Source organism: Saccostrea echinata, unplaced genomic scaffold (assembly GCF_033153115.1).
Source record: "Saccostrea echinata isolate AGI-Se365-2 ecotype Australia unplaced genomic scaffold, CSIRO_AGI_Sech_v1 ptg000002l, whole genome shotgun sequence".
Lineage (NCBI taxonomy): Eukaryota > Metazoa > Mollusca > Bivalvia > Ostreida > Ostreidae > Saccostrea > Saccostrea echinata.
This window is the reverse complement of record NW_026889751.1, coordinates 28,128,157-28,147,154: the sequence shown is the minus strand read 5'-3', so window position 1 is coordinate 28,147,154 and position 18,998 is coordinate 28,128,157. Positions and strand designations below refer to the sequence as shown.

Sequence of the window (18,998 nt, the reverse complement as noted above, 5' to 3'; positions counted from 1 at the left end):
ATTTATAATTTTAAGAATGAAATATATGGAGATAAACAGTATTCAGGCTCAAAAGTTCATTAAACATTACAAAATAGGAGCAGAGCAATCACGGACCTCCAAAACATCAGAGGTGGGATCAGGTGCCATGGAGGAGTGAGCATCCCCTGCCAACCGGTCACACCCGCCGTGTGCTCCTTATTATGATCGGGAAATAACGGAAAAATCTGCCGACAATTCAGTGTGTAAATAATGGCCTAACAATTAGTATGAAAAACGTCAGTCATAATTTGACTCAATGATAAATTGTATTTGCTGACAAGGTCATTGTATCGACCATAAAACTTACGAAATGATGATTTTAAACGAGACTGCTGATATTCTTGTTTCATCAACTTGTTTGTCAATAATTTACCTCGTTTAGAAATTGTACGTACGTAGAGCATGCTCTTGCGCATCGAATCAACTGAGAGATATAAACCCCGTATGCAGGTGATGAAGGTATATTGCTGCATGAGTAAGGGAAGTTGACGATTGAGAAGATAAAGTCATCACGTTTATCATAAAGTTTGGTTGTTAGATTACCATTAACATCTTTTTCAAGTAAAATATCCAAATATGAAACAGATGTGTCAGACACTGTGGTATCTTTTATCTCAAACTCACCGGGATATATCCTATTGACATAAGAATGGAAATAGCCATTGTTAATTGACAATACCTCGTTGATATATCTAAACGTCGAGTTGAAGGCCACAGCAAGTGTTTTCTTCTTTTCATGTACAAGATTTTGGACAAATTCTACTTCATATGAATACAAAAAAAGGGTGCAATTGGTACTTATGGGAATTCCAATAGATTGTTGGAAGACCTGGTCTCCAAAAACCACATAGATATTGTCAATCAGAAACTCAAGCATCAACGTCAACTTCAGAGTACTTGTGTGTACAATCAGAATGTTTTTTAACAAAATAATTTTGCAAATGACCAATGACAAGGTAAGCAAATTTACGAGTTCCATTTTTATTGAAAAAGCAGCTGTCAATGGTATCAAAAAGCCTGGACTTTAATTTATCTATTATTAAGCTTCTATCTTTTATTAATCTAACTTTTCCCGCAAGAACAAAGTGGATAGGTACATGGATATTCAATGCTTATATTGCTCACTTTACTGCCAAACCTGGTGCAAACAGTTTTTGTAGAGCTTTTCCTATCCAGGACTTCAAACGACCGCAAATGTCTACAAATTGAACAATTAAATCATATCATATCCAGAGAAGATCAACATCATCCCCAGCTGTTGTATATAGTTTGTAAGTAAAGACACATTGGCTGATTTTTTTATGAAACAAATAAAGATAAACTTTAACATTAAAAATTTGAATTAATATTCTTTACAAGCAACGTTTCAGAACACAGATGGCTGCGCTGACAAATATTCATAATGCGCTAACATACATTATTCAATTTGTCAATACAGTCGTCCAAGATATGATTCATTGCGTGTCAAAAAATATTAATTCTATGCTTAAATGAACACTGTAATAAATTTGGACTGTTTAGACAACTTTTATTTGAATACTTTTTACATTGACTACTTAATAATGTGATAAGGATGTACATGTTATGCGTAGTGAATAATTAGAAAGCAGTCAACAACTCCATTTCTGTCATTCTTCAGAGATGTAAAACTTCCATCTACAATAATTAATTATATCTTGTTATCATACTATCCTTAAAAATATTTGGCAAATATATAGAGATGTATCGACACATATATATGGCACTCCTTCCCCATTTGATTGAGATTTCATTTAAAATTAATATAATAAAAATATAAAGATGAGCTGATGACAGACCTTTAAGAAGGTCAATGCTCATGTTTCCTCCATCTTCCTTATCCTTAAAGTCTTCTGTGTATTGAAGTCTGTCAGCTTGTCCCCTTCCAGCCTAAATGTCCCCCTAAAGAAAACAAGAGTCACAATCAAATGAAAAATAGAGCAGAGAAGAAAAGATGAAACTTGTGTGAAACCTTCATTACATAATCTAGATTCAAATTTGTTCACATCATAACCCCCTGGGATAGGGCGGGGTCACAAGGTGGTTCAAAGTTTTACAAAGGAATATACAAGAAATGTCTAAAAATCTCGAGAGAGAACAGCAAAGCCATGATTAGTCTTATTATTACAGAAGTTTCCTCAGGTAGTGTAGATTCAAGTTTGTTCCAATCATCACCTCTGGGGGTAGGACAGGGTCACAACAGGGGGTCAAAGTTTATCATAGGAGTATATAGGAAATATCTTTAAAAATCTTCTTCTCAAGAACAGCTTAGCCATTATTAGACATATTAATATAGAAGTATCCTCAGGTAGTGTAGATTCAAGTTTGTTCAAATCATGACCCCTGGGGGTAAGGCGGGGCCACAACACTGGGTCAAGGTTTACAAAGGAATATATAGGTGTAATGGTTAAGGGCCATTTGAGTAATACTCATTGAAGACTCCAAATAGTGGAATGATCTGAAAATCCTTGGAATGGACTAGCCTAAGGATATTTGAGACAAAGCTTTGGGAAAGTCAGGCATTCAGAAGGTAGCTGTAGAAGTTGGATGATGAATCAGCAATAAAGAAGTTAAGGTATTCCATCCTAATTGCAAAAGATTCAATGAAATTGAATACAAAACAGATGGTAGGTGTTGAATTTAACTCAGTATATTTAGACATAATTCCCATTTATTACTTTAACATGTAGCAGGCCTCTATGCGTCCTTTAAAATTTAGGCACCAACTGGCTCCTATTCGATTATTCCAAAAAATTAGTCGCCAGGTAAATTTTTCTTAAGCACCAATATAAAAACTTATATTAGTCAATATATAGAGACATATCCATTGATAACTTTTCAACTTCTTTTCTGCTCTTTATATTAAAAAAAACTTGAAAATTTTTATAGTTCAGCAATTTCATCAAGTCAATTTAAAATGATCGCCAATTTTAGTGACTTATAGAAAATTTTTATGCGCCAATCATAATATTTAAGCACCATGGCGAGTAAATTAGTCCCTAATTTATGACTTGAATTTTGGTAAGTATCCTAGGAAGATTTTTAAAGATATTTCCAATATACTCCTATGATAAACATTGACCCCCCTGTTGTGACCCTGCCCTACCCTCAGAGGTCATGACTGGAACAAACTTGAATCTACACTACCTGAGGAAACTTCTGTAATAATAAGACTAATCATGGCTTTGCCGTTCTCGAGAAGAAGATTTTTAAAGACATTTCTCATATATTCCTAATATGTAACCCCCCCCCCCCCCCCCGCTTGTGGCCCCGCCCTATCCCTGGGGTTATGATATGAACAAATTTGAATCTAGAGTATGTTATGAAGCTTTCACAAGCTTTTTTTTTCAAGTTTCATCTTTTCTTGCCCAGTGGTTCTTGAGAAGAAGATTTTTAAAAGATGCCATCAAATTTTCACGAATTCTTAATTATCTCCCCTTGGAAGAGGGTGCGGCACTTCCTGTGATCAAACTTGAATCTCCTTCACCCAAAGATGCATTGTGACAAGTTTGGATAAAATTGGTCCAGTGGTTTTTGAGAAGAAGTCGAACATTTTTAAAAATTTACAGACAACAGATGGACGCTCATGGACACTCTTTGATCAGAAAAGCTCACTTGAGCTTTCGGCTCAGGTGAGCTAAAAATTTTTAAGATACTAGCATCTTCCAAGTGTTCTACATATTATTTTTTAAAGAAATTTTAATATGAGAAAAATTTTAATTGTCATACTGAGTATGTCCCTCCTGCATGGTCAGTATGGACTTTCTGAGGGCCACACTGTCCTCCAGTTGTAGGGCACTGACCCCCGTCAGTGTCTTCCACTTCCCCGCCTCATCACTGACCTCCCATCGTGGATACCCAGAATCTGAGGAGTTATTTAAAGAATAAAATTCTTTCTTTATTTCTTAGTACTGGAATGTACATCACAGCTGTTGCAGAAAAAAATACATAACCCATATAAGCTGCGACTTTAATTCCCATACTAACAAACAAAGATAGATATTACATTGTTTATGAATTATTTATATCTGTAAAAACATTTTAAGTAAAATTAAATATGTTTAATATTGTATAAAGATGTGTATGTCACTGTATGCATAATTGATAGAGGAGTCATTGCTCAAGATATTTATGCAGGTGGCTTGCTTATATGCATTTACTGACTGATAAATGGCAATGGTTTTCCTAAGAAATAAAGGAAATAATACTTAGTGGATGTAAATATACTCATATATATATGATTATATTTACATCCACTGAATATTATTTCCTTTATTTCTCATAAAAACCATTTCCTCCCTGAATATGGACTGTATAGCAAACAAGTTTGATTTATAGATTCAACTTGAGAACAAAGGTGATGTTGCAGTTGTTTCGAATGGACCTCTATCCATCACCAAGTACTAGGATGCCAAACCTGTATATGTAATAACCACTGTCAGCCTATCAACTCCTGTGGCAACTGGCAAATGCAATCATCTTCAAGAGGAAATAGTCAAGCCCAAGGTGGTCCATGAGTACAATTTACACATGGGTGCAGTTGATAGACTAGATATGGTAGTGTCAGCTGCTTCTAAACTGGAGGTGAAAATGCTTAAATGGTGGAAAAAATTATTTTTCCACATTCTAACATTAGCTGTTGCAAATGGCTACACGCTGTACAGGGAAACAACTACTGATGCTACTCCTCTGACCCATCGTCACTTTTGACGGAAACTGGTACATGAGCTATTGAGTAGCTCAGGAGGTATATACCATATGAGTGGAATTTTTAGTGAGCTGCAAATTAAGCAATTTGTTGTAAAAAGTCAGTATTCAATTTTAGGGAGAAGTAATTTTACTGATTTTGTGATGCCTAGAAAGATATCAGTAACCTCAATATGGATTATGACTGATATTCAATTTTAGTGAAAAAGTTGAAACAAATTAGGTTTTTGGTTGCATATTCTCCAGGGTTTCATGCACATGTGTCAGGAAGGCCTGGGGGAAAGATTCTGGAGAGGCTTTCCGGGAGACATTTTATTGGGAAGATCTCCACCAGTGGAAAGCCAATATGCAGACAGTGTGTGGTCTGCTCAAAGGCTGCTGTGAATGAGCAACCTAAAGGAAGGAAAAGGCCAGGAAGACAAAGTGCATACCAGTGCCTTCAGTGCAAAGTGGCGTTGTGTATTGAGCCCTGTTTTGAGCTTTATCATACCAAACAGGACTACATTCTGGCATTTAAACGAATGCACCAAAATTATGAAGAGTGATTAATGAAACAGAGTTTTTCTATCCCTTTCAGGGCTACATATTCTATCTTTACACATGTAAAATATCAGGTTAAATTATCATGACAGTAGGATTACTCTTATTCATGCAAAACATAAAATTTGTGAGTTATATATTGTTAATAATTTTACAAATGTTGAGATTAAATATTTAATTCTGGTTGTAACATGCCATTTCATTATTATCAATTAATTACGAATTATCATATGAACTGTGTTGCCAACATCGCAATGATACAAAAACAATATCAATTGGCCCAACGTTTATGAATGGTATTTTGCCCAAGCCCACCAGGTTATGCTGCATAGATTTGGTAGCTGCTTAATTCATTTTTTAAACCAGAAGTCTCTGAAGAAACTGAAGTTCTTCTGGTGTGTATTTGGTATATTTTGGTAAAGTGTACTTATATACTGAGTCTTATTGAAAATGGAACAAAACTGTAAGAGGCATAGCGTTTTGAAAGAATTTCACAGAAATTTCTATTTTTAGTAACCATGGCAACTTATTTTGTCAAAATCAAAAACTGGTAAATAGCATTTTGTATCATAGTACAGTGTACTTGTGTACCAAATCTTCTTAAAATTGGACCAAAACTGTAGGAGGAGTAATGTTTTGAAAAATTGTTTACAGATGAAAGGATAAACAGGTTGACAAACAGACAGACGGATGGACGACGGACACCCTACTCTCGTATAAGCTCTTTTTGTCTCTGACAAGTAGAACTATAAATTCCTTCAGATCATCAATTCGGTTCATTTTTTCAATGCATTTTTTGCAACAGCAATTTACAATATATAGAAACTAAGTAGTTTTATGCTTTTAAATGGTGGAAATGAGTTGTGTTTTTGCTAAGTTGCGTTGCCATGACAACAAAATTGTGGCCAATTTTGAAAAAAAAAAAATTTTAAAAATGGATGAAGTATTTGTAAGTGCTGTTTTAAATTCCAACAAATTTGGTCAAGAGTTAGTAGAAATATTTATGGTTAAATTAAATCAACTGCTATTAGCCTGAATGTTCCCAAACAACCCAGTACTGAGACTACTTGACTGCAGTAAACATGTCAGCACACAAAGAGTTAATTATATTTTATATCTGATAAATATACATACAAAGTGAATGTATTTAATTATATTTTATATCTGATAAATATACATACAAAGTGAATGTATGTACATAAGATATTTAGCATTGGTCTGTATATTACATTAATGGAAGAGTCCCCTTCTAAAGAAATCTAATTCATAATGTCATTGATGGCTATAAAATCTGGTACATGTACTAATTAGTTCAGAGTAAATCGATTGATAAACAGGAATCAGTTTTTATGAGATATCATCCAGAGTAAATCGATTGATCAACAGGAATCGTTTTTATGAGATATAATGCAGAAATAATTCAGTGAATGTAAATATTATTGGTTGTATCTCTGATTGGCTGAAAAAGTTAGTTTATATTGTATAATCTGTGATGCCTACCAAACGTCACAATATGACTTTTGATAAAAATGTATCAATCAGTATGGCATTATTCTAAAAATACATTTTTAAACCAATTTTCAGGACATATTGTCTTATTTTTTCACTTAATGGTAAAATATTCAATCATTTTTAATAAATTTTAGCATACAAACTGCCCAAACCCAGTTTAAACTCCCAAAACCTGGGTAACTTTTTAAAGTCATTTCTTCTAAGTATAAGAATGTTTCAACATTGATATACTGTAAAAGTGATAAATCATTACCAGTTAGTCCCGTCAAGTCAATGAGTGGAGGTTCCCTACAAAGAAAAAATGGTATTACATAAGGTACGAGTATCTTTCATTACTGGAAATACACATGTATTAATATGAAAAAAAATTCTCCTAAAATCCCCCCTCCCAAACACAAACAAAATATATATGTCGACTGAATAGTAAAAATATGTGAATGTAAAAGGTGAAAATAACGACCAGTGATCCGTCTCAAAAAATCTATAAACAATACAAATCTGTGAAAAGGTCATAAAACACTTACACTTTTTCTATGTCAAATCTTTCTTGATCTCCGTATCTATATACATTCAATTCATGAGCAGCTGAAGGTGAGCGCCAGCACACCTGTTGTAAGGAGAGATTTAGAGAACAAAACTGTTATCCATGTAAGAGAATGCCAAGTCACCATTACTAAAGTGTCAGGTAAATGTATGGATAATATAAAAATTGTTGATAACATTTATAATTTATTGATCAATTTACAACACAATAAATAAAGTGTACTACACTTAATACAAAATAATAAATGATGAAGTTAATTTTTTCCCAGTTTTATACCCGTAAATCAGCTTTATTCTATCAAGTTTTTAACAAACAATATGAAATTCCAGAAAAGCTATTTCTTTGCATAGAGTACAAGTATTTTAAACATGGAAAAAATTGTGAGGGTAATTTCTGCAATTTATCTACCTAACCTTCAATTTAAGGTTTTTTTGCAAAAAAATAGGTTCATCCTGCACTAATACAATAAACAGGATTATGATTTTAAAGAAAAAATTTGAATATTTCTCCATCTTTCCAATCATGACAAGGAACACATGGCAGATGTGACTGGTTGACAGGGGATGCTTACTCCTCCATGGCACCTGATTCCACTTCTTGTGTTTTTAGAGATTTGTCTTTGCACTGCTCCAAATCTGTATTGTTTCAATGGACTTTCAAGCTTGATTACTGTTCGTTATCTTTATAATTCATTTTGAGTGTCACACTTGCAAATCTTCTCTGATCGCATTTCACAGTGGTTTGATTTCCCATACCTTGACTAGTCGTCCTCCATCTTTGTTGATGATGGCAACCCCTATTTCATCTGGACCACCATCTTGGTTGTTATAATTCCAATGTCTGCCTACAAAGGTGTTTTGAATAATAAAATTACCACTGATCAATATTCAAAACCAGTGTAATGATTTTGAATTTTTTAAAATTGCTGAGAAACCCCAATTCAAAAACATATACAGACAAGTGCATCAGAATAAACCTTGTAATATAGAATTTGATGGGTTATTTTGTAAAATTTAATAATCAGTTTTAAGTGCTTAGCCACAAAACATTGAAAAATGCCCAAGAGTTTACCTCGATGGACCAGTGTTCCTACGGGTATGGCTGCATGACCCGAGTCCGGAGAGGATTTGTAGAACAGTAGTTTTTCCTGGTCAAAGGTCCAGCGGTAATATTCCTTATCTCCAGTGTCCAAAACAACAAGTACATACTTTGTCTCTGAAGGTAACAAGCCAGGAAATGATTATAAAAATTTCATCAAAATTTGATTTAGTCAACCGCAGAAAATTACATTAATACACCTCATTCAGATAATGTACATCAAATGCAACTTCAGACGCATGTGGATATCCCATGATTATATCATCTGTATTTAAGTTTGGGTAGGTATATATGATTACTTGAGAATGGATTTTCCTCTACAACTTAATTTATTCAGGATGCCAATAAGGATCTAGCACCACTCTTGGCCCACCTGGGATTAGAGCTCTGGGGCCATGTGACATGAATTAACCAACTTGGAAAATGGAATTTTATTTGTTATTACCACTCAAAGTTTATTTTGGTGTAAAGATGCATGAGGCTTGATTGCTTAAACAAAAATTTCAATCACGTACAATTTGCTATTTAGCTGATTGTTTTATATGTAGGAATAAAGATTTTTAATGATACAATAAATTAATTATTTTATTTTAACAATATTTTATTCACAGAAGTGAGTTGGATTAAGCCCTCTCCCTATAAGAGCCTCAATTTATGACATATATGTGGCCCCACCCTAGAGCTGCAACCAAGGTGACATAATTTTTAGATTTTGGGTAGAGATCTAACTGGTTTTCTCAATTTTGGAAAAGCGCTGGCTAAAAGTCATCATAACCATATATGCAAATATATATATATATTATAACCATAATTATTAAATGTAATATATATATATATATATATATATATATATATATATATAGGATATACTTGTGTCATGTTCCCCTTTCTGTCCTTTGATGTGTTGTAGGATAGTTCCTGTTGGCTGAGACTCTGTACCAGAAACCTTCACTCGTGTTCCGATGGGTGGGGGCTTTTTAAAATGTTCTGTGATGAACCATTCAACTCTATTGATCTCTTTCTGCAATTGACATCCACAAACATATAAGCCTAGCTAGGCAACAGTAATGCTTTTTTCTATTTAGCGTCTTTGTGTGTATATAGAAAAAATCTAAATAAGAACCCATTCAAGTCATGGACACACTCTTAGATTTAACATTCTTCAAGGGCAAAGTGATTACACTGATTTAACATACAAATCACAAAAAAATACCACAGTAGAGTAAGACAATAACAACTCACAGTATGCTGTTTTTTCCTGATGAGGTCCTTTTTTATTGCCTGCCAGGATTTAGCAGGAGTCTGTGGTTCTTTGGGTTCCATGATGGCTGACATCACTCTTCCTGTTAATGTCTGGGTATAAAAAATTATGTATCCATCATCATGACTGGTGGTATTTCAATTAATCACATTTAGTTTTTAAATCTGTTAGAAATATTCCATAAAATTATTTTTTTCCAAAGCTTTTCTTTACTAATTCTTTACTAAATGTCTCTCCACATGTATGTATAAAATAAATACATCATTATATATATAACCTGTATTAAAAACTAACTTTACCTCTGTTTCCATGGAATCAGAAAGAAAATCTACATCCTTAACAACTGTCACCGTGTCAAACCAGCTTGAACTCTGTTAAATATAAATAATGGTTACTGTAAAATTGTAAAAGAAATATTTTCATTTTCAGCTGGAATGAAAGGAATTTTATGATTTTGTAGCACTAATATTGAATGAATTGATGTACAGATACCCTTTACTTTCATAACTTACAGTATCTAACTTTTCTCCAATAGGAACAAAGTAGATGGGAACATGAATATTCAAAGCAGCCATCACTTCCAAAACTGATCCAAACAGGCTGTCGGTCTACAAGTGAGACACATGTAAATTATTTCATCACATCATATAACTGTTTTCCACAAAAGAAAAGTCAGAGTAGTTTTCAATGTTGTCACTTTACATTCTACAAACAAAGCTATCACCACATTTTATATAACGCCAACCTTACCTTAGAACATGGCTGTTTAGTTTCTTCACTCTCTGGGGAGCAGTCATTGAACAAACCATCTGATATAATCACTATTTTGGGATACAGTTTGTGATGATGACCAATTTCTGTTGGCTTTACTGTATACCAATGAATAATGAAATAAAAGACAAACTGACAGTATACAGCAAAATAGCTAAAAACAATATATATACATGTACAACTGAACACTGATCTCAATAATGGCAGGGCTGTCAAAGTTTTAAAAAATCTTAATGTTCAAGGTATTGAAGTTAACACTTGAATTAATAAAATGTCGCTTTCACATAACCTAGGAATCTGACATATATATCCAACATATTTCTAGTAATTGACATATGCCAGGAATTTGACATATCCCATGTATTTGACATATCCCAGGCATTTAACATATTATGTCAGGAATTTGACTTATTGCAGATAATTGACATATCCCAGGAATTTGACATATCCCAAGTATTTGACATATCCCAGGAATTTGACATATCCCAGGTATTTGACATATCCCAGGTATTTAACATATGCCAGGAATTTGACTTATTGCAGGTAATTGACATATCCCAGGTATTTGACATATGCCAGGAATTTGACTTATTGCAGGTAATTGACATATCCCAGGTATTTGACATACGCCAGACTTACTGTAGGTAATTGACATATCCTAGGTATTCAAAATATGTCTGGAATCTGAGATATGCCAGCTATTGGACATATGACAGATATTTGACATATGTGAGGAATTTGACATATGCCAGGAATTTGGCATACTCCAGGTGGTTGACATATGCCAGGATTTGACATATCCCAGTAATTTGACATTAGCCAGGTATTTGACAAATGCCAGGTATTCAAATATCCATGTTTAAGATACCAAAGTTCAATTGTTAAGTGTTCAATTCTAACTTGCTCAGTTTTACCTCTCAGCTGCAGGAGCTTAAGTGCTGTCAGAAGGCCCTGAATTACTGGGGAGCTGGTCATCTGACCGTAGGGCTGTACGTGTAAATGTTCTACAGAAAAAAGAAATAGGATTCAATTATCAAACTTAGAGCAGAGAGTATTTTGTAAGGGACAATTTGTTTTACTTACTTTTTGATTATTTCACTTGACAGAGCAAGTGATGCAGGGTTGAATATCATATAAATGAATCTTAATTACTACAAGTTCAACACCACTAGCCCATAAAACAAAGTAAAGTAAAACTCGGTTGGAGCAAAAGCATGGGGACCTGGGAATTAACTTCACTATGTTCTTATTTGTGATATTCATATAACAAATTTGCTTAAGTACATGTATATGTGGCTAAATTATCAATATACACATTTTCCTTTAAGTATGACTACTGAATAATTGTTTGTACTAAAAGAGTTACACTGTAAATGTAACTACCCAGAATTTTCTTTACTGTATCTTTGTCCTGTGTTAGATCTTGTTCCACTTTGGTCTTATCACCGATGGTAACCACAGCAATTTGACCCAAACAACCTGTAAATTATTGAAATATTAAGAACATTATCTTCAAAGTGACAAACTATGTTCTGACTAGCACTTTCTTTACAACAAATTGTTTTGTCTTGACTTACTTTGTACAATTCTCTCTGCCTCTTTCCTCTGTTGTTTTATGGGGTTTCCTGCCATGCTGTGAGACAGATCCAAACACAACACAGTACAAAACTGGTCAGAAATCTCTCCCTTATCTAGCTTCTCTGTAGCTTCAAGTAAAACAATAGGAATACAATGTACTCTATATAACTGTTCTCATGATCACAGAGGAGCTGAAGGGTGTACAGTACGCAAATTTATGTGTATTATTCATACTTTTTATCACCATACTCTTTGCAAGTCCACACTATCTTTAAATCTCTACTGGTCAAAGACCAGAAAAGCTTATGCCATATAGTAAGGTGTCTGTCAACTGTCTGTCAGCAAACAATATTTAAATTTTGCTACTCCTCCTAGGGTTTTAGTCTGCTAATTTGAAATTCATTAAAACTTAGTACACAATAAGAGAGTTTGGGTATGATTTCAATAGGACTTTGTACACAAATAGATTACATTAAGATAGCATATATTTCTGTTTACTGGGTTCTGATTTAGATACACAGTGTTGCAATATTTACTGACAAGAGGCCCACGGGCCTTATAGGTCACCTGAGTATCATGTAACAACTTTCCAACCATTGAACTTGGTTCGTATTTTAAACCAGGGGTCATGAAATTCACAATTTTGGAAGAGGCACACTTCCTCATCATAACTATGTACTTAGATCATTGGCATAATACCCAGGAGGAGAGGAGAAGATTTTCAAAGCATTAATACATTTTTAGTATATAATCATTAGAGCTCCCCCCCCCCCTTCACAGTACCCCTGACCCAGGGACCATGAAATTCATAATTTTGGAAGAGGCACTCTTCCTCATCATAACTATCTACATAGTTCATTGGTTTAATACCTATGAGTAGAGGAGGAGATTTTTATAGAATTACATGTAATGCATTTTCACTATATAATCATTAGAGCCCCGCCCTAACACCAGAACCCTTGACCCAGGGGCCATGAAATTCCCAATTTTGGAAAACACACTTCCTCATCATGATTATGTACTTAGATCATTGGCATAATACCCAGGAGCAGAGGATAAGATTTTCAAAGAATTAATGCATTTTCACTATATAATCAATAGAGCCCCACCGTAACACCAGAACCCCTGACCCAGGGGCCATGAAATTCACAATTTTGGAAGAGGCACCCTTCCTCATTATAACCATCTACATAGTTCATCGGCATAATACCCAGGAGGAGAGGAGAAGGTTTTTAAAGAAATAATGCATTTTCATTATATATTCAACAGAGCCCCGCCCCAGCATCAGAACACCTAACCCGGGGGCCATGAATTTCACGATTTTGGTAGAGGACTCAATGCTTATTACAATCATGCCAACAGTTTGACTGCTTGATGTCCAGGAGTAAAGAAGAAGATTTTTAAAGATTGCATTAATTTTAGTGGATTTTGCCCCACTTCTCAGGCCCCAGGGGGGCAGGGGCTATGAATTTCATAATTTTTGTTCCCCTTCACCCATAGATGCTATATTCCAAAATTGGTTGAAATTGGTTGAGCGGTTTCAGAGAAGAAGCTGAAAATGTTCAAATGTTAATGCACGACGCACAACAAAGGACAAAAACAGATACATGTAGCAATAGGTCACCTGAGTAAACTCAGGTGACCTAAAAACAGGATAATGTTGAAAATTCTTTCAAAATGTTAATTTCTACCCCTCTGTTTTTGTTCTGAGTTTAAAAAAACCTGGTGTAAACTATACCAAATATCATTCCATGGGAATAAACTTTCAAGCCCAGGTGCTGCATTTCTCTTTCTCTTTTATGATTAAACTAGAGCTACAGTCTCATCAGAGACTTCTGGTCTCATGTTCATTTGTAATCTGATTTTAATTTCCATTCATTCCTTTGTATACAGCTACTGTCAGGGAATGCCAAAGGAGACATTTTTATAAGCTGCTCTGGATATAGACTAATTATATACCTTGTGTAGCCATCTCCATGGAGTGTTGCACAACCTTGACCCCATCCTCTCCCCAGATTTTCATGAGTTTTTCATGGAGCCCTACAACAGTAATCGTCTTCAAATTAATTTCCTGCATAAAGGATGCTTGACTTGTCTGTTTCAATGTCAGATCGAATCACACCACCAAAATTGAATTTGTTATAAGAATTAACAATCATACATGTATACTTTATTTACCAGCTCCTTTGGTGTCAGTATATCCTTCATCTTCCTCAGATTTCTCCTCATCTCTGAAACAAAAAAGATCATTTTGGTTAAAATTCAAAACTTTTCATTCTTTTTTTTTCGAAAGGCATTCACAATATCACTTATATTGTATATAGTGAAGCAAAATTTCTTTCCCAACAGATTTGATTTACTTGTAACTCAATCCTTGTATAGCACTGAAGAAAGCTAAAAAATCTACAGGTGGTCCCCTCTGTCTGACCTTGACTTCAGGAAGGACTTGTGGAGCCTTGGACTGTACAAAACTCACCAACCGACTTATTCTCTCTGCACTCGAGAGGGCTTCATCAGTTTGATGCTGGACTGATTCCTTAGAGTGAAAATTTTAAGAAATACATTGAATCCTTTCATGGCAGAAGTACATTGTCACTATCATTGCCTTACATTTTTACTCTCAATGTAATGTATTTGTGTTTGCCCTATACAATATAAGTTTGACTGTACCTCTGATGGGTGGCGACCACTAGATGGCGCTTGTTAAGGAGAGATGCCTGAGTCCTGTAGTTTAGTAACAACATTTTCATATAACCTCTGTTGTAACCCTGGCAACAGTTCCGCTATGGCATCACGTAAAACCTGGACTTGTCTCTGACGGAACTGATCCAGCTCCTCGGTCACGCACTGCTGAACCTGAGCTCCAATCTGTCTCGTGAGCTGTTCCTGAGTCATTATCTCCCTTGCTTGGCCTGCTCGCAGACTGGTTAATTCATGGGATAAAAATGATTTCAGCTCAGAAATCTCCTTACCCATTCCACTTGATACTGATAGATATAAGAAATGGTTTTTGTTGTCATAGTTTATACTAATTATTATTCAATGTCAAGATTCTAACATTATTCATGTAATAATAACACTGTTTTATCCTACCTTTCTCACTTGATGTCTTATCCTCCCTGTAAAAAAAAAATCATTGATAAAATTAGTATTGGTACTCCAAATAATCAATATTTTTATAAATTCTTAGAAATTTAATGCATCAGCAAATTTTTATGTAAAGGGCATCATAATAAAGTGACAACCTTCTGTATAAAGTGGTGACCTCTAGGACCTCTTTGTATGATATAGCTGCTTCTTCACCTAAGACAGTCACAGAAAATCGGACATCCTCAACCAACTCTTGTACTTTCTCTGTAACAAGTAAACTCTCCAGAAACTTCTGCATTCTCTGAAGGGAATCAGAAGAGGTGGCTTTCTCTAGCTCCTCCTGACTTGTAAATAGCACCGTGAGTTGGAAACACCCCAGGGATATATCTGCCAAATGGCCCCTCATCTCCTGTAAGAGGAATGTCACCAGTTTCTGACATTTGTCACAGTCCTTGTTCACCAGGTCCTCTAGGACTGTCCTCTCCAGAGCTTGCAGGTTCTCTGTCAGTGAGGAGGTTAACTGTGCTTTTATCCTGGTCCTCAGTACCTCCTCAGTTTCCTCAATTCCTCTCCACCTCAGTGTCACCACAGAGGCACCAGTGTGAGTGTCAACTTCCAAAGAAAAAAAACATCAGCATAATACACACATTACCTACTGTACATCTTTGTGCTACATACATGTCAATTATTAATATAGGAGGAAAAATCTTACTTATAAGTTCTCACTGACAAAAATTTATTGAAGGAAGACAAAAATATCTTTTACTTAACAATATTTATTGTTATCTTTTTAAACATGCACCACATATTTTTTTTAAAAAGACATATTCTTCATTAGTGTAAGCATTTAAAATGAATAAACACATAATTATCCTAATGCTGGTAAACTTTTAACCTTCCAGTGTTCCTTCTTTCTTCAGCTTCTCCATAAGTCCATCATTAACATGCAGCTCTACAACAACACAACATTGTCCTATCTGTATGTACTTCCCCTTCTCATGGACAAAGAAGTGAAGAGTTGTGGCCCCTGATGGAGAACCCCCTGTGACACTGATGGATGGGGAGAGGGGGACAGTGTCTGTTGTAGGACTTGGGGTCTCGGGGTCAGACAGCTGCTGCTCTCTCTCAGTGACACCTAAATAAAGGACAAGACAAAAAGGATAAACATTAGGGAATTATAAAAAACAATATTTCACATTTATTACTTAATTGATAGCAATTTAAAGAATTGAGAAGTTTTTTATGCAAATAGACAAATAAATAGCCATGTAACATTTCCTAACATCGGTGATATATCTGGGTACATGTATACATGTATGTGATGATGCATAACTAATTAATCAAAGAGGAATGGTGTTACAGTATACAGAGACAGACAATACTTTAATTCCTTTTTATTTTATCTGAACATTGATATAACAAATAATTATATTGTTTTGAGATTCAAAGCTTTATCAATTTACAGAGGTAATTAGTGTTTCAGTAAATTTTTAAAAATTTTATGGTATATTTTTTCCAAAAGTTTAAAATTCATTCAGGAAAAAACAACAGGTCAGGTTATTTTCAGAAGCACTTAAACTTCAAATTTTTACTCAACAGTGAAAATACAGATGTAGGTATTACTGGAAGAAGGAGTGACATTGAGGTGGACGGCTGTTTCATGTGCACATGAGATGTCGGAGTCCAAGGCCTCAATCTGCAAATTCATGCTGCTAGACACCTGACCTGGCTGATTCTCCCCAGACACCACTTAAACAGAAATATATAGGCTATGTTCTCATCAAGTATCTCATAATCAATCATATTTACAAATACGGTAGAATTATCAATGTGCATGGGGGACCAATGTTTGAAGATTTCATAAAATAATTTTGTTGAAATCTTGGTAGAATATTTCCTTCTGGAACACTTCCTGTCAACTCAGCTATAATACATGTACTTCCTTCTGGAATATTTCCTATCAACTTTAACTTACCTAACACCTCAGATTTCTTCTCATATATTCCCTGTCTTCTCTGACACTTGAAATACAGGACTTCCTCCTGGTATATTACCTGTCACCTCTAACTCACCTGACACCTCAAGTACAGGACTTCCTCCTGGTATATTACCTGTCACCTCTAACTCACCAGACACCTCAGGTACAGGACTTCTTCTGGTATATTACCTGTCACCTCTTACTCACCTGACACCTCAGGTACAGGACTTCCTTCTTGTATATTATCTGTCACCTCTAATTCACCTGACATCTCAGGTACAGGACTTCCTTCTGGTATATTACCTGTCACCTCTAACTCACCTGACACCTCAGGTACAGGACTTCCTTCTGAGATATTTCCTGTGACTGTTCTTTGGCCTGAGGTGATGGACCCTCCATGAGCTTTAATTTGAACATTCCTAGAATTGAAACAATTACAAACACTTTAAAATCCTGAACAACTGATATCAAGATACATGTAGTTTAATGTTTTACCTTACAAAAATGTTAATAGCAAAGTTTAAAACTGTTTTGTATTGAAACTGCAAAATTGATTCATGAATGAATTTCTGCAGGATTATCAACACTGGCCTGTATAATGAATCAGTGATTTAAGGGGATGAAGGACACATGGTCACATGACTCTATTAAACTACGTCATACTCTCTGTTTATATAAGTTCAAAACGTGTAAAGCATTAGTTCTTGTACATTTCTTTGACAATTTTTTTTCTTTAATTACCATCTTATATTTAAAAAAAATAAAAAGTTTTAACATTCTTGTAAGCATTAAAAAATTCTGAAAAAGATTGATCCACTCCTCTGTTTCCCTAAACTGCACGTCCAGCAAGTGGGTGACGTCAAACAAGATCTGTTAGTACAGCAAGATCATACTCGGTGAATGCAGGCACGGTATTAATATGTAAAAACAGGTCATAATCAGTATATGATAAAATATTTTGAGAATAGGGGAACACAAAAATTATTTTTGCATGGCTGATGACAGAAATCTTATGTAGGTATATCTTATTTCACTTATTTAGCTTACTTATGACGTCATAGTTTTTCACCTACTTGAGAAATGTAAACATGACATGATTTTGTCGTGCTTATGTCCCCTTTCACGATGTCCTGTGCAATATTGAGGTCAGCTTCACCATTCGAAATTTTTATAGTTAAATTAATATGAAGGACTTAATTGCATTTCAATGTAAATTTAAAAATATTGAAAGATAGAATTTTTTTGTAAATTAAGTTTTTTGTGCCTTTGGTGTATCCTTAAGAGGCTATAATACATGTATATATAAGACTCACCTATGGTTACTCATGGTATTGTTTCATTCATTTCGACTGAAGAATATCAAGATATCCAATATCTAACAAAGGCAGAATATTCATTGCTTTCCTGAAAAAATTTACTTTTAACGTTACATAAGAAACATAAGAAATAAATGATTGGGATATCATTATGATGTAAATCCCCCCCCCCCCCCTCAAATACCAGCACTCTGTACTTTCCCACGTCTAGTAACACTATGCAGATATCTCTGCAGCAAAATTAATATTTACCTTCCTTTAATAGTATTTAAGAAGATCCTTTACTGCTTGTATGCTGAACACTCCAGTGCATTCTGGAGTACATACACTGTACCAATATGCAGCTATTTATCCAGTCTTCTGAAATTTATAATGACTGTACCTGTCAATTTACTAATTCAAAAGACGAAATATCATCCAGTAGCTCACAATTTGGCTAGATTATATACATGTATACATAACTTTTCAACTTCCTTAAAAATAAAATATTACAAACTTAAGGCTCAAAACAGATTAGACCTACCGATTGGTTTAACAGTTTAGTTTTAAAATGTTACCTTCTTA

At 34.7% G+C, this 18,998-nt stretch overlaps 1 protein-coding gene across 1 annotated transcript; it reads right to left on the bottom strand.

The window, feature by feature from the left end:
• Nucleotides 1-1,595: 1,595 nt before the first annotated feature.
• On the bottom strand, nucleotides 1,596-18,522 carry LOC133178222 (uncharacterized). Its single transcript, XM_061312969.1, has 25 exons — nucleotides 18,432-18,522; nucleotides 17,440-17,537; nucleotides 16,764-16,889; nucleotides 16,036-16,275; nucleotides 15,296-15,752; nucleotides 15,144-15,169; nucleotides 14,760-15,037; nucleotides 14,411-14,586; nucleotides 14,229-14,281; nucleotides 14,010-14,090; nucleotides 12,050-12,178; nucleotides 11,856-11,951; nucleotides 11,387-11,476; nucleotides 10,452-10,570; nucleotides 10,214-10,309; nucleotides 10,001-10,072; nucleotides 9,683-9,793; nucleotides 9,311-9,461; nucleotides 8,414-8,557; nucleotides 8,098-8,186; nucleotides 7,323-7,405; nucleotides 7,052-7,086; nucleotides 3,769-3,904; nucleotides 1,839-1,941; nucleotides 1,596-1,677 (listed from the first exon to the last, which is right to left on the bottom strand). The coding sequence occupies exons 1-24, from the start codon at nucleotides 18,443-18,445 to the stop codon at nucleotides 1,857-1,859; spliced, it is 2,985 nt and encodes a 994-aa protein (XP_061168953.1). The 5' UTR covers nucleotides 18,446-18,522; the 3' UTR covers nucleotides 1,596-1,677; nucleotides 1,839-1,856.
• Between the last annotated feature and the right edge of the window lie 476 nt (nucleotides 18,523-18,998).

Excerpts from the sequence above, each read along its gene's own strand:
- LOC133178222 (XM_061312969.1), bottom strand. Across the intron at positions 14,587-14,759 it reads TACAGGACTCAGGCATCTCT|GAATCAGTCCAGCATCAAAC; the intron begins CCTTAACAAGCG and ends TTTCACTCTAAG. Across the intron at positions 14,091-14,228 it reads TACTGACACCAAAGGAGCTG|GGCTCCATGAAAAACTCATG; the intron begins GTAAATAAAGTA and ends TTACTGTTGTAG.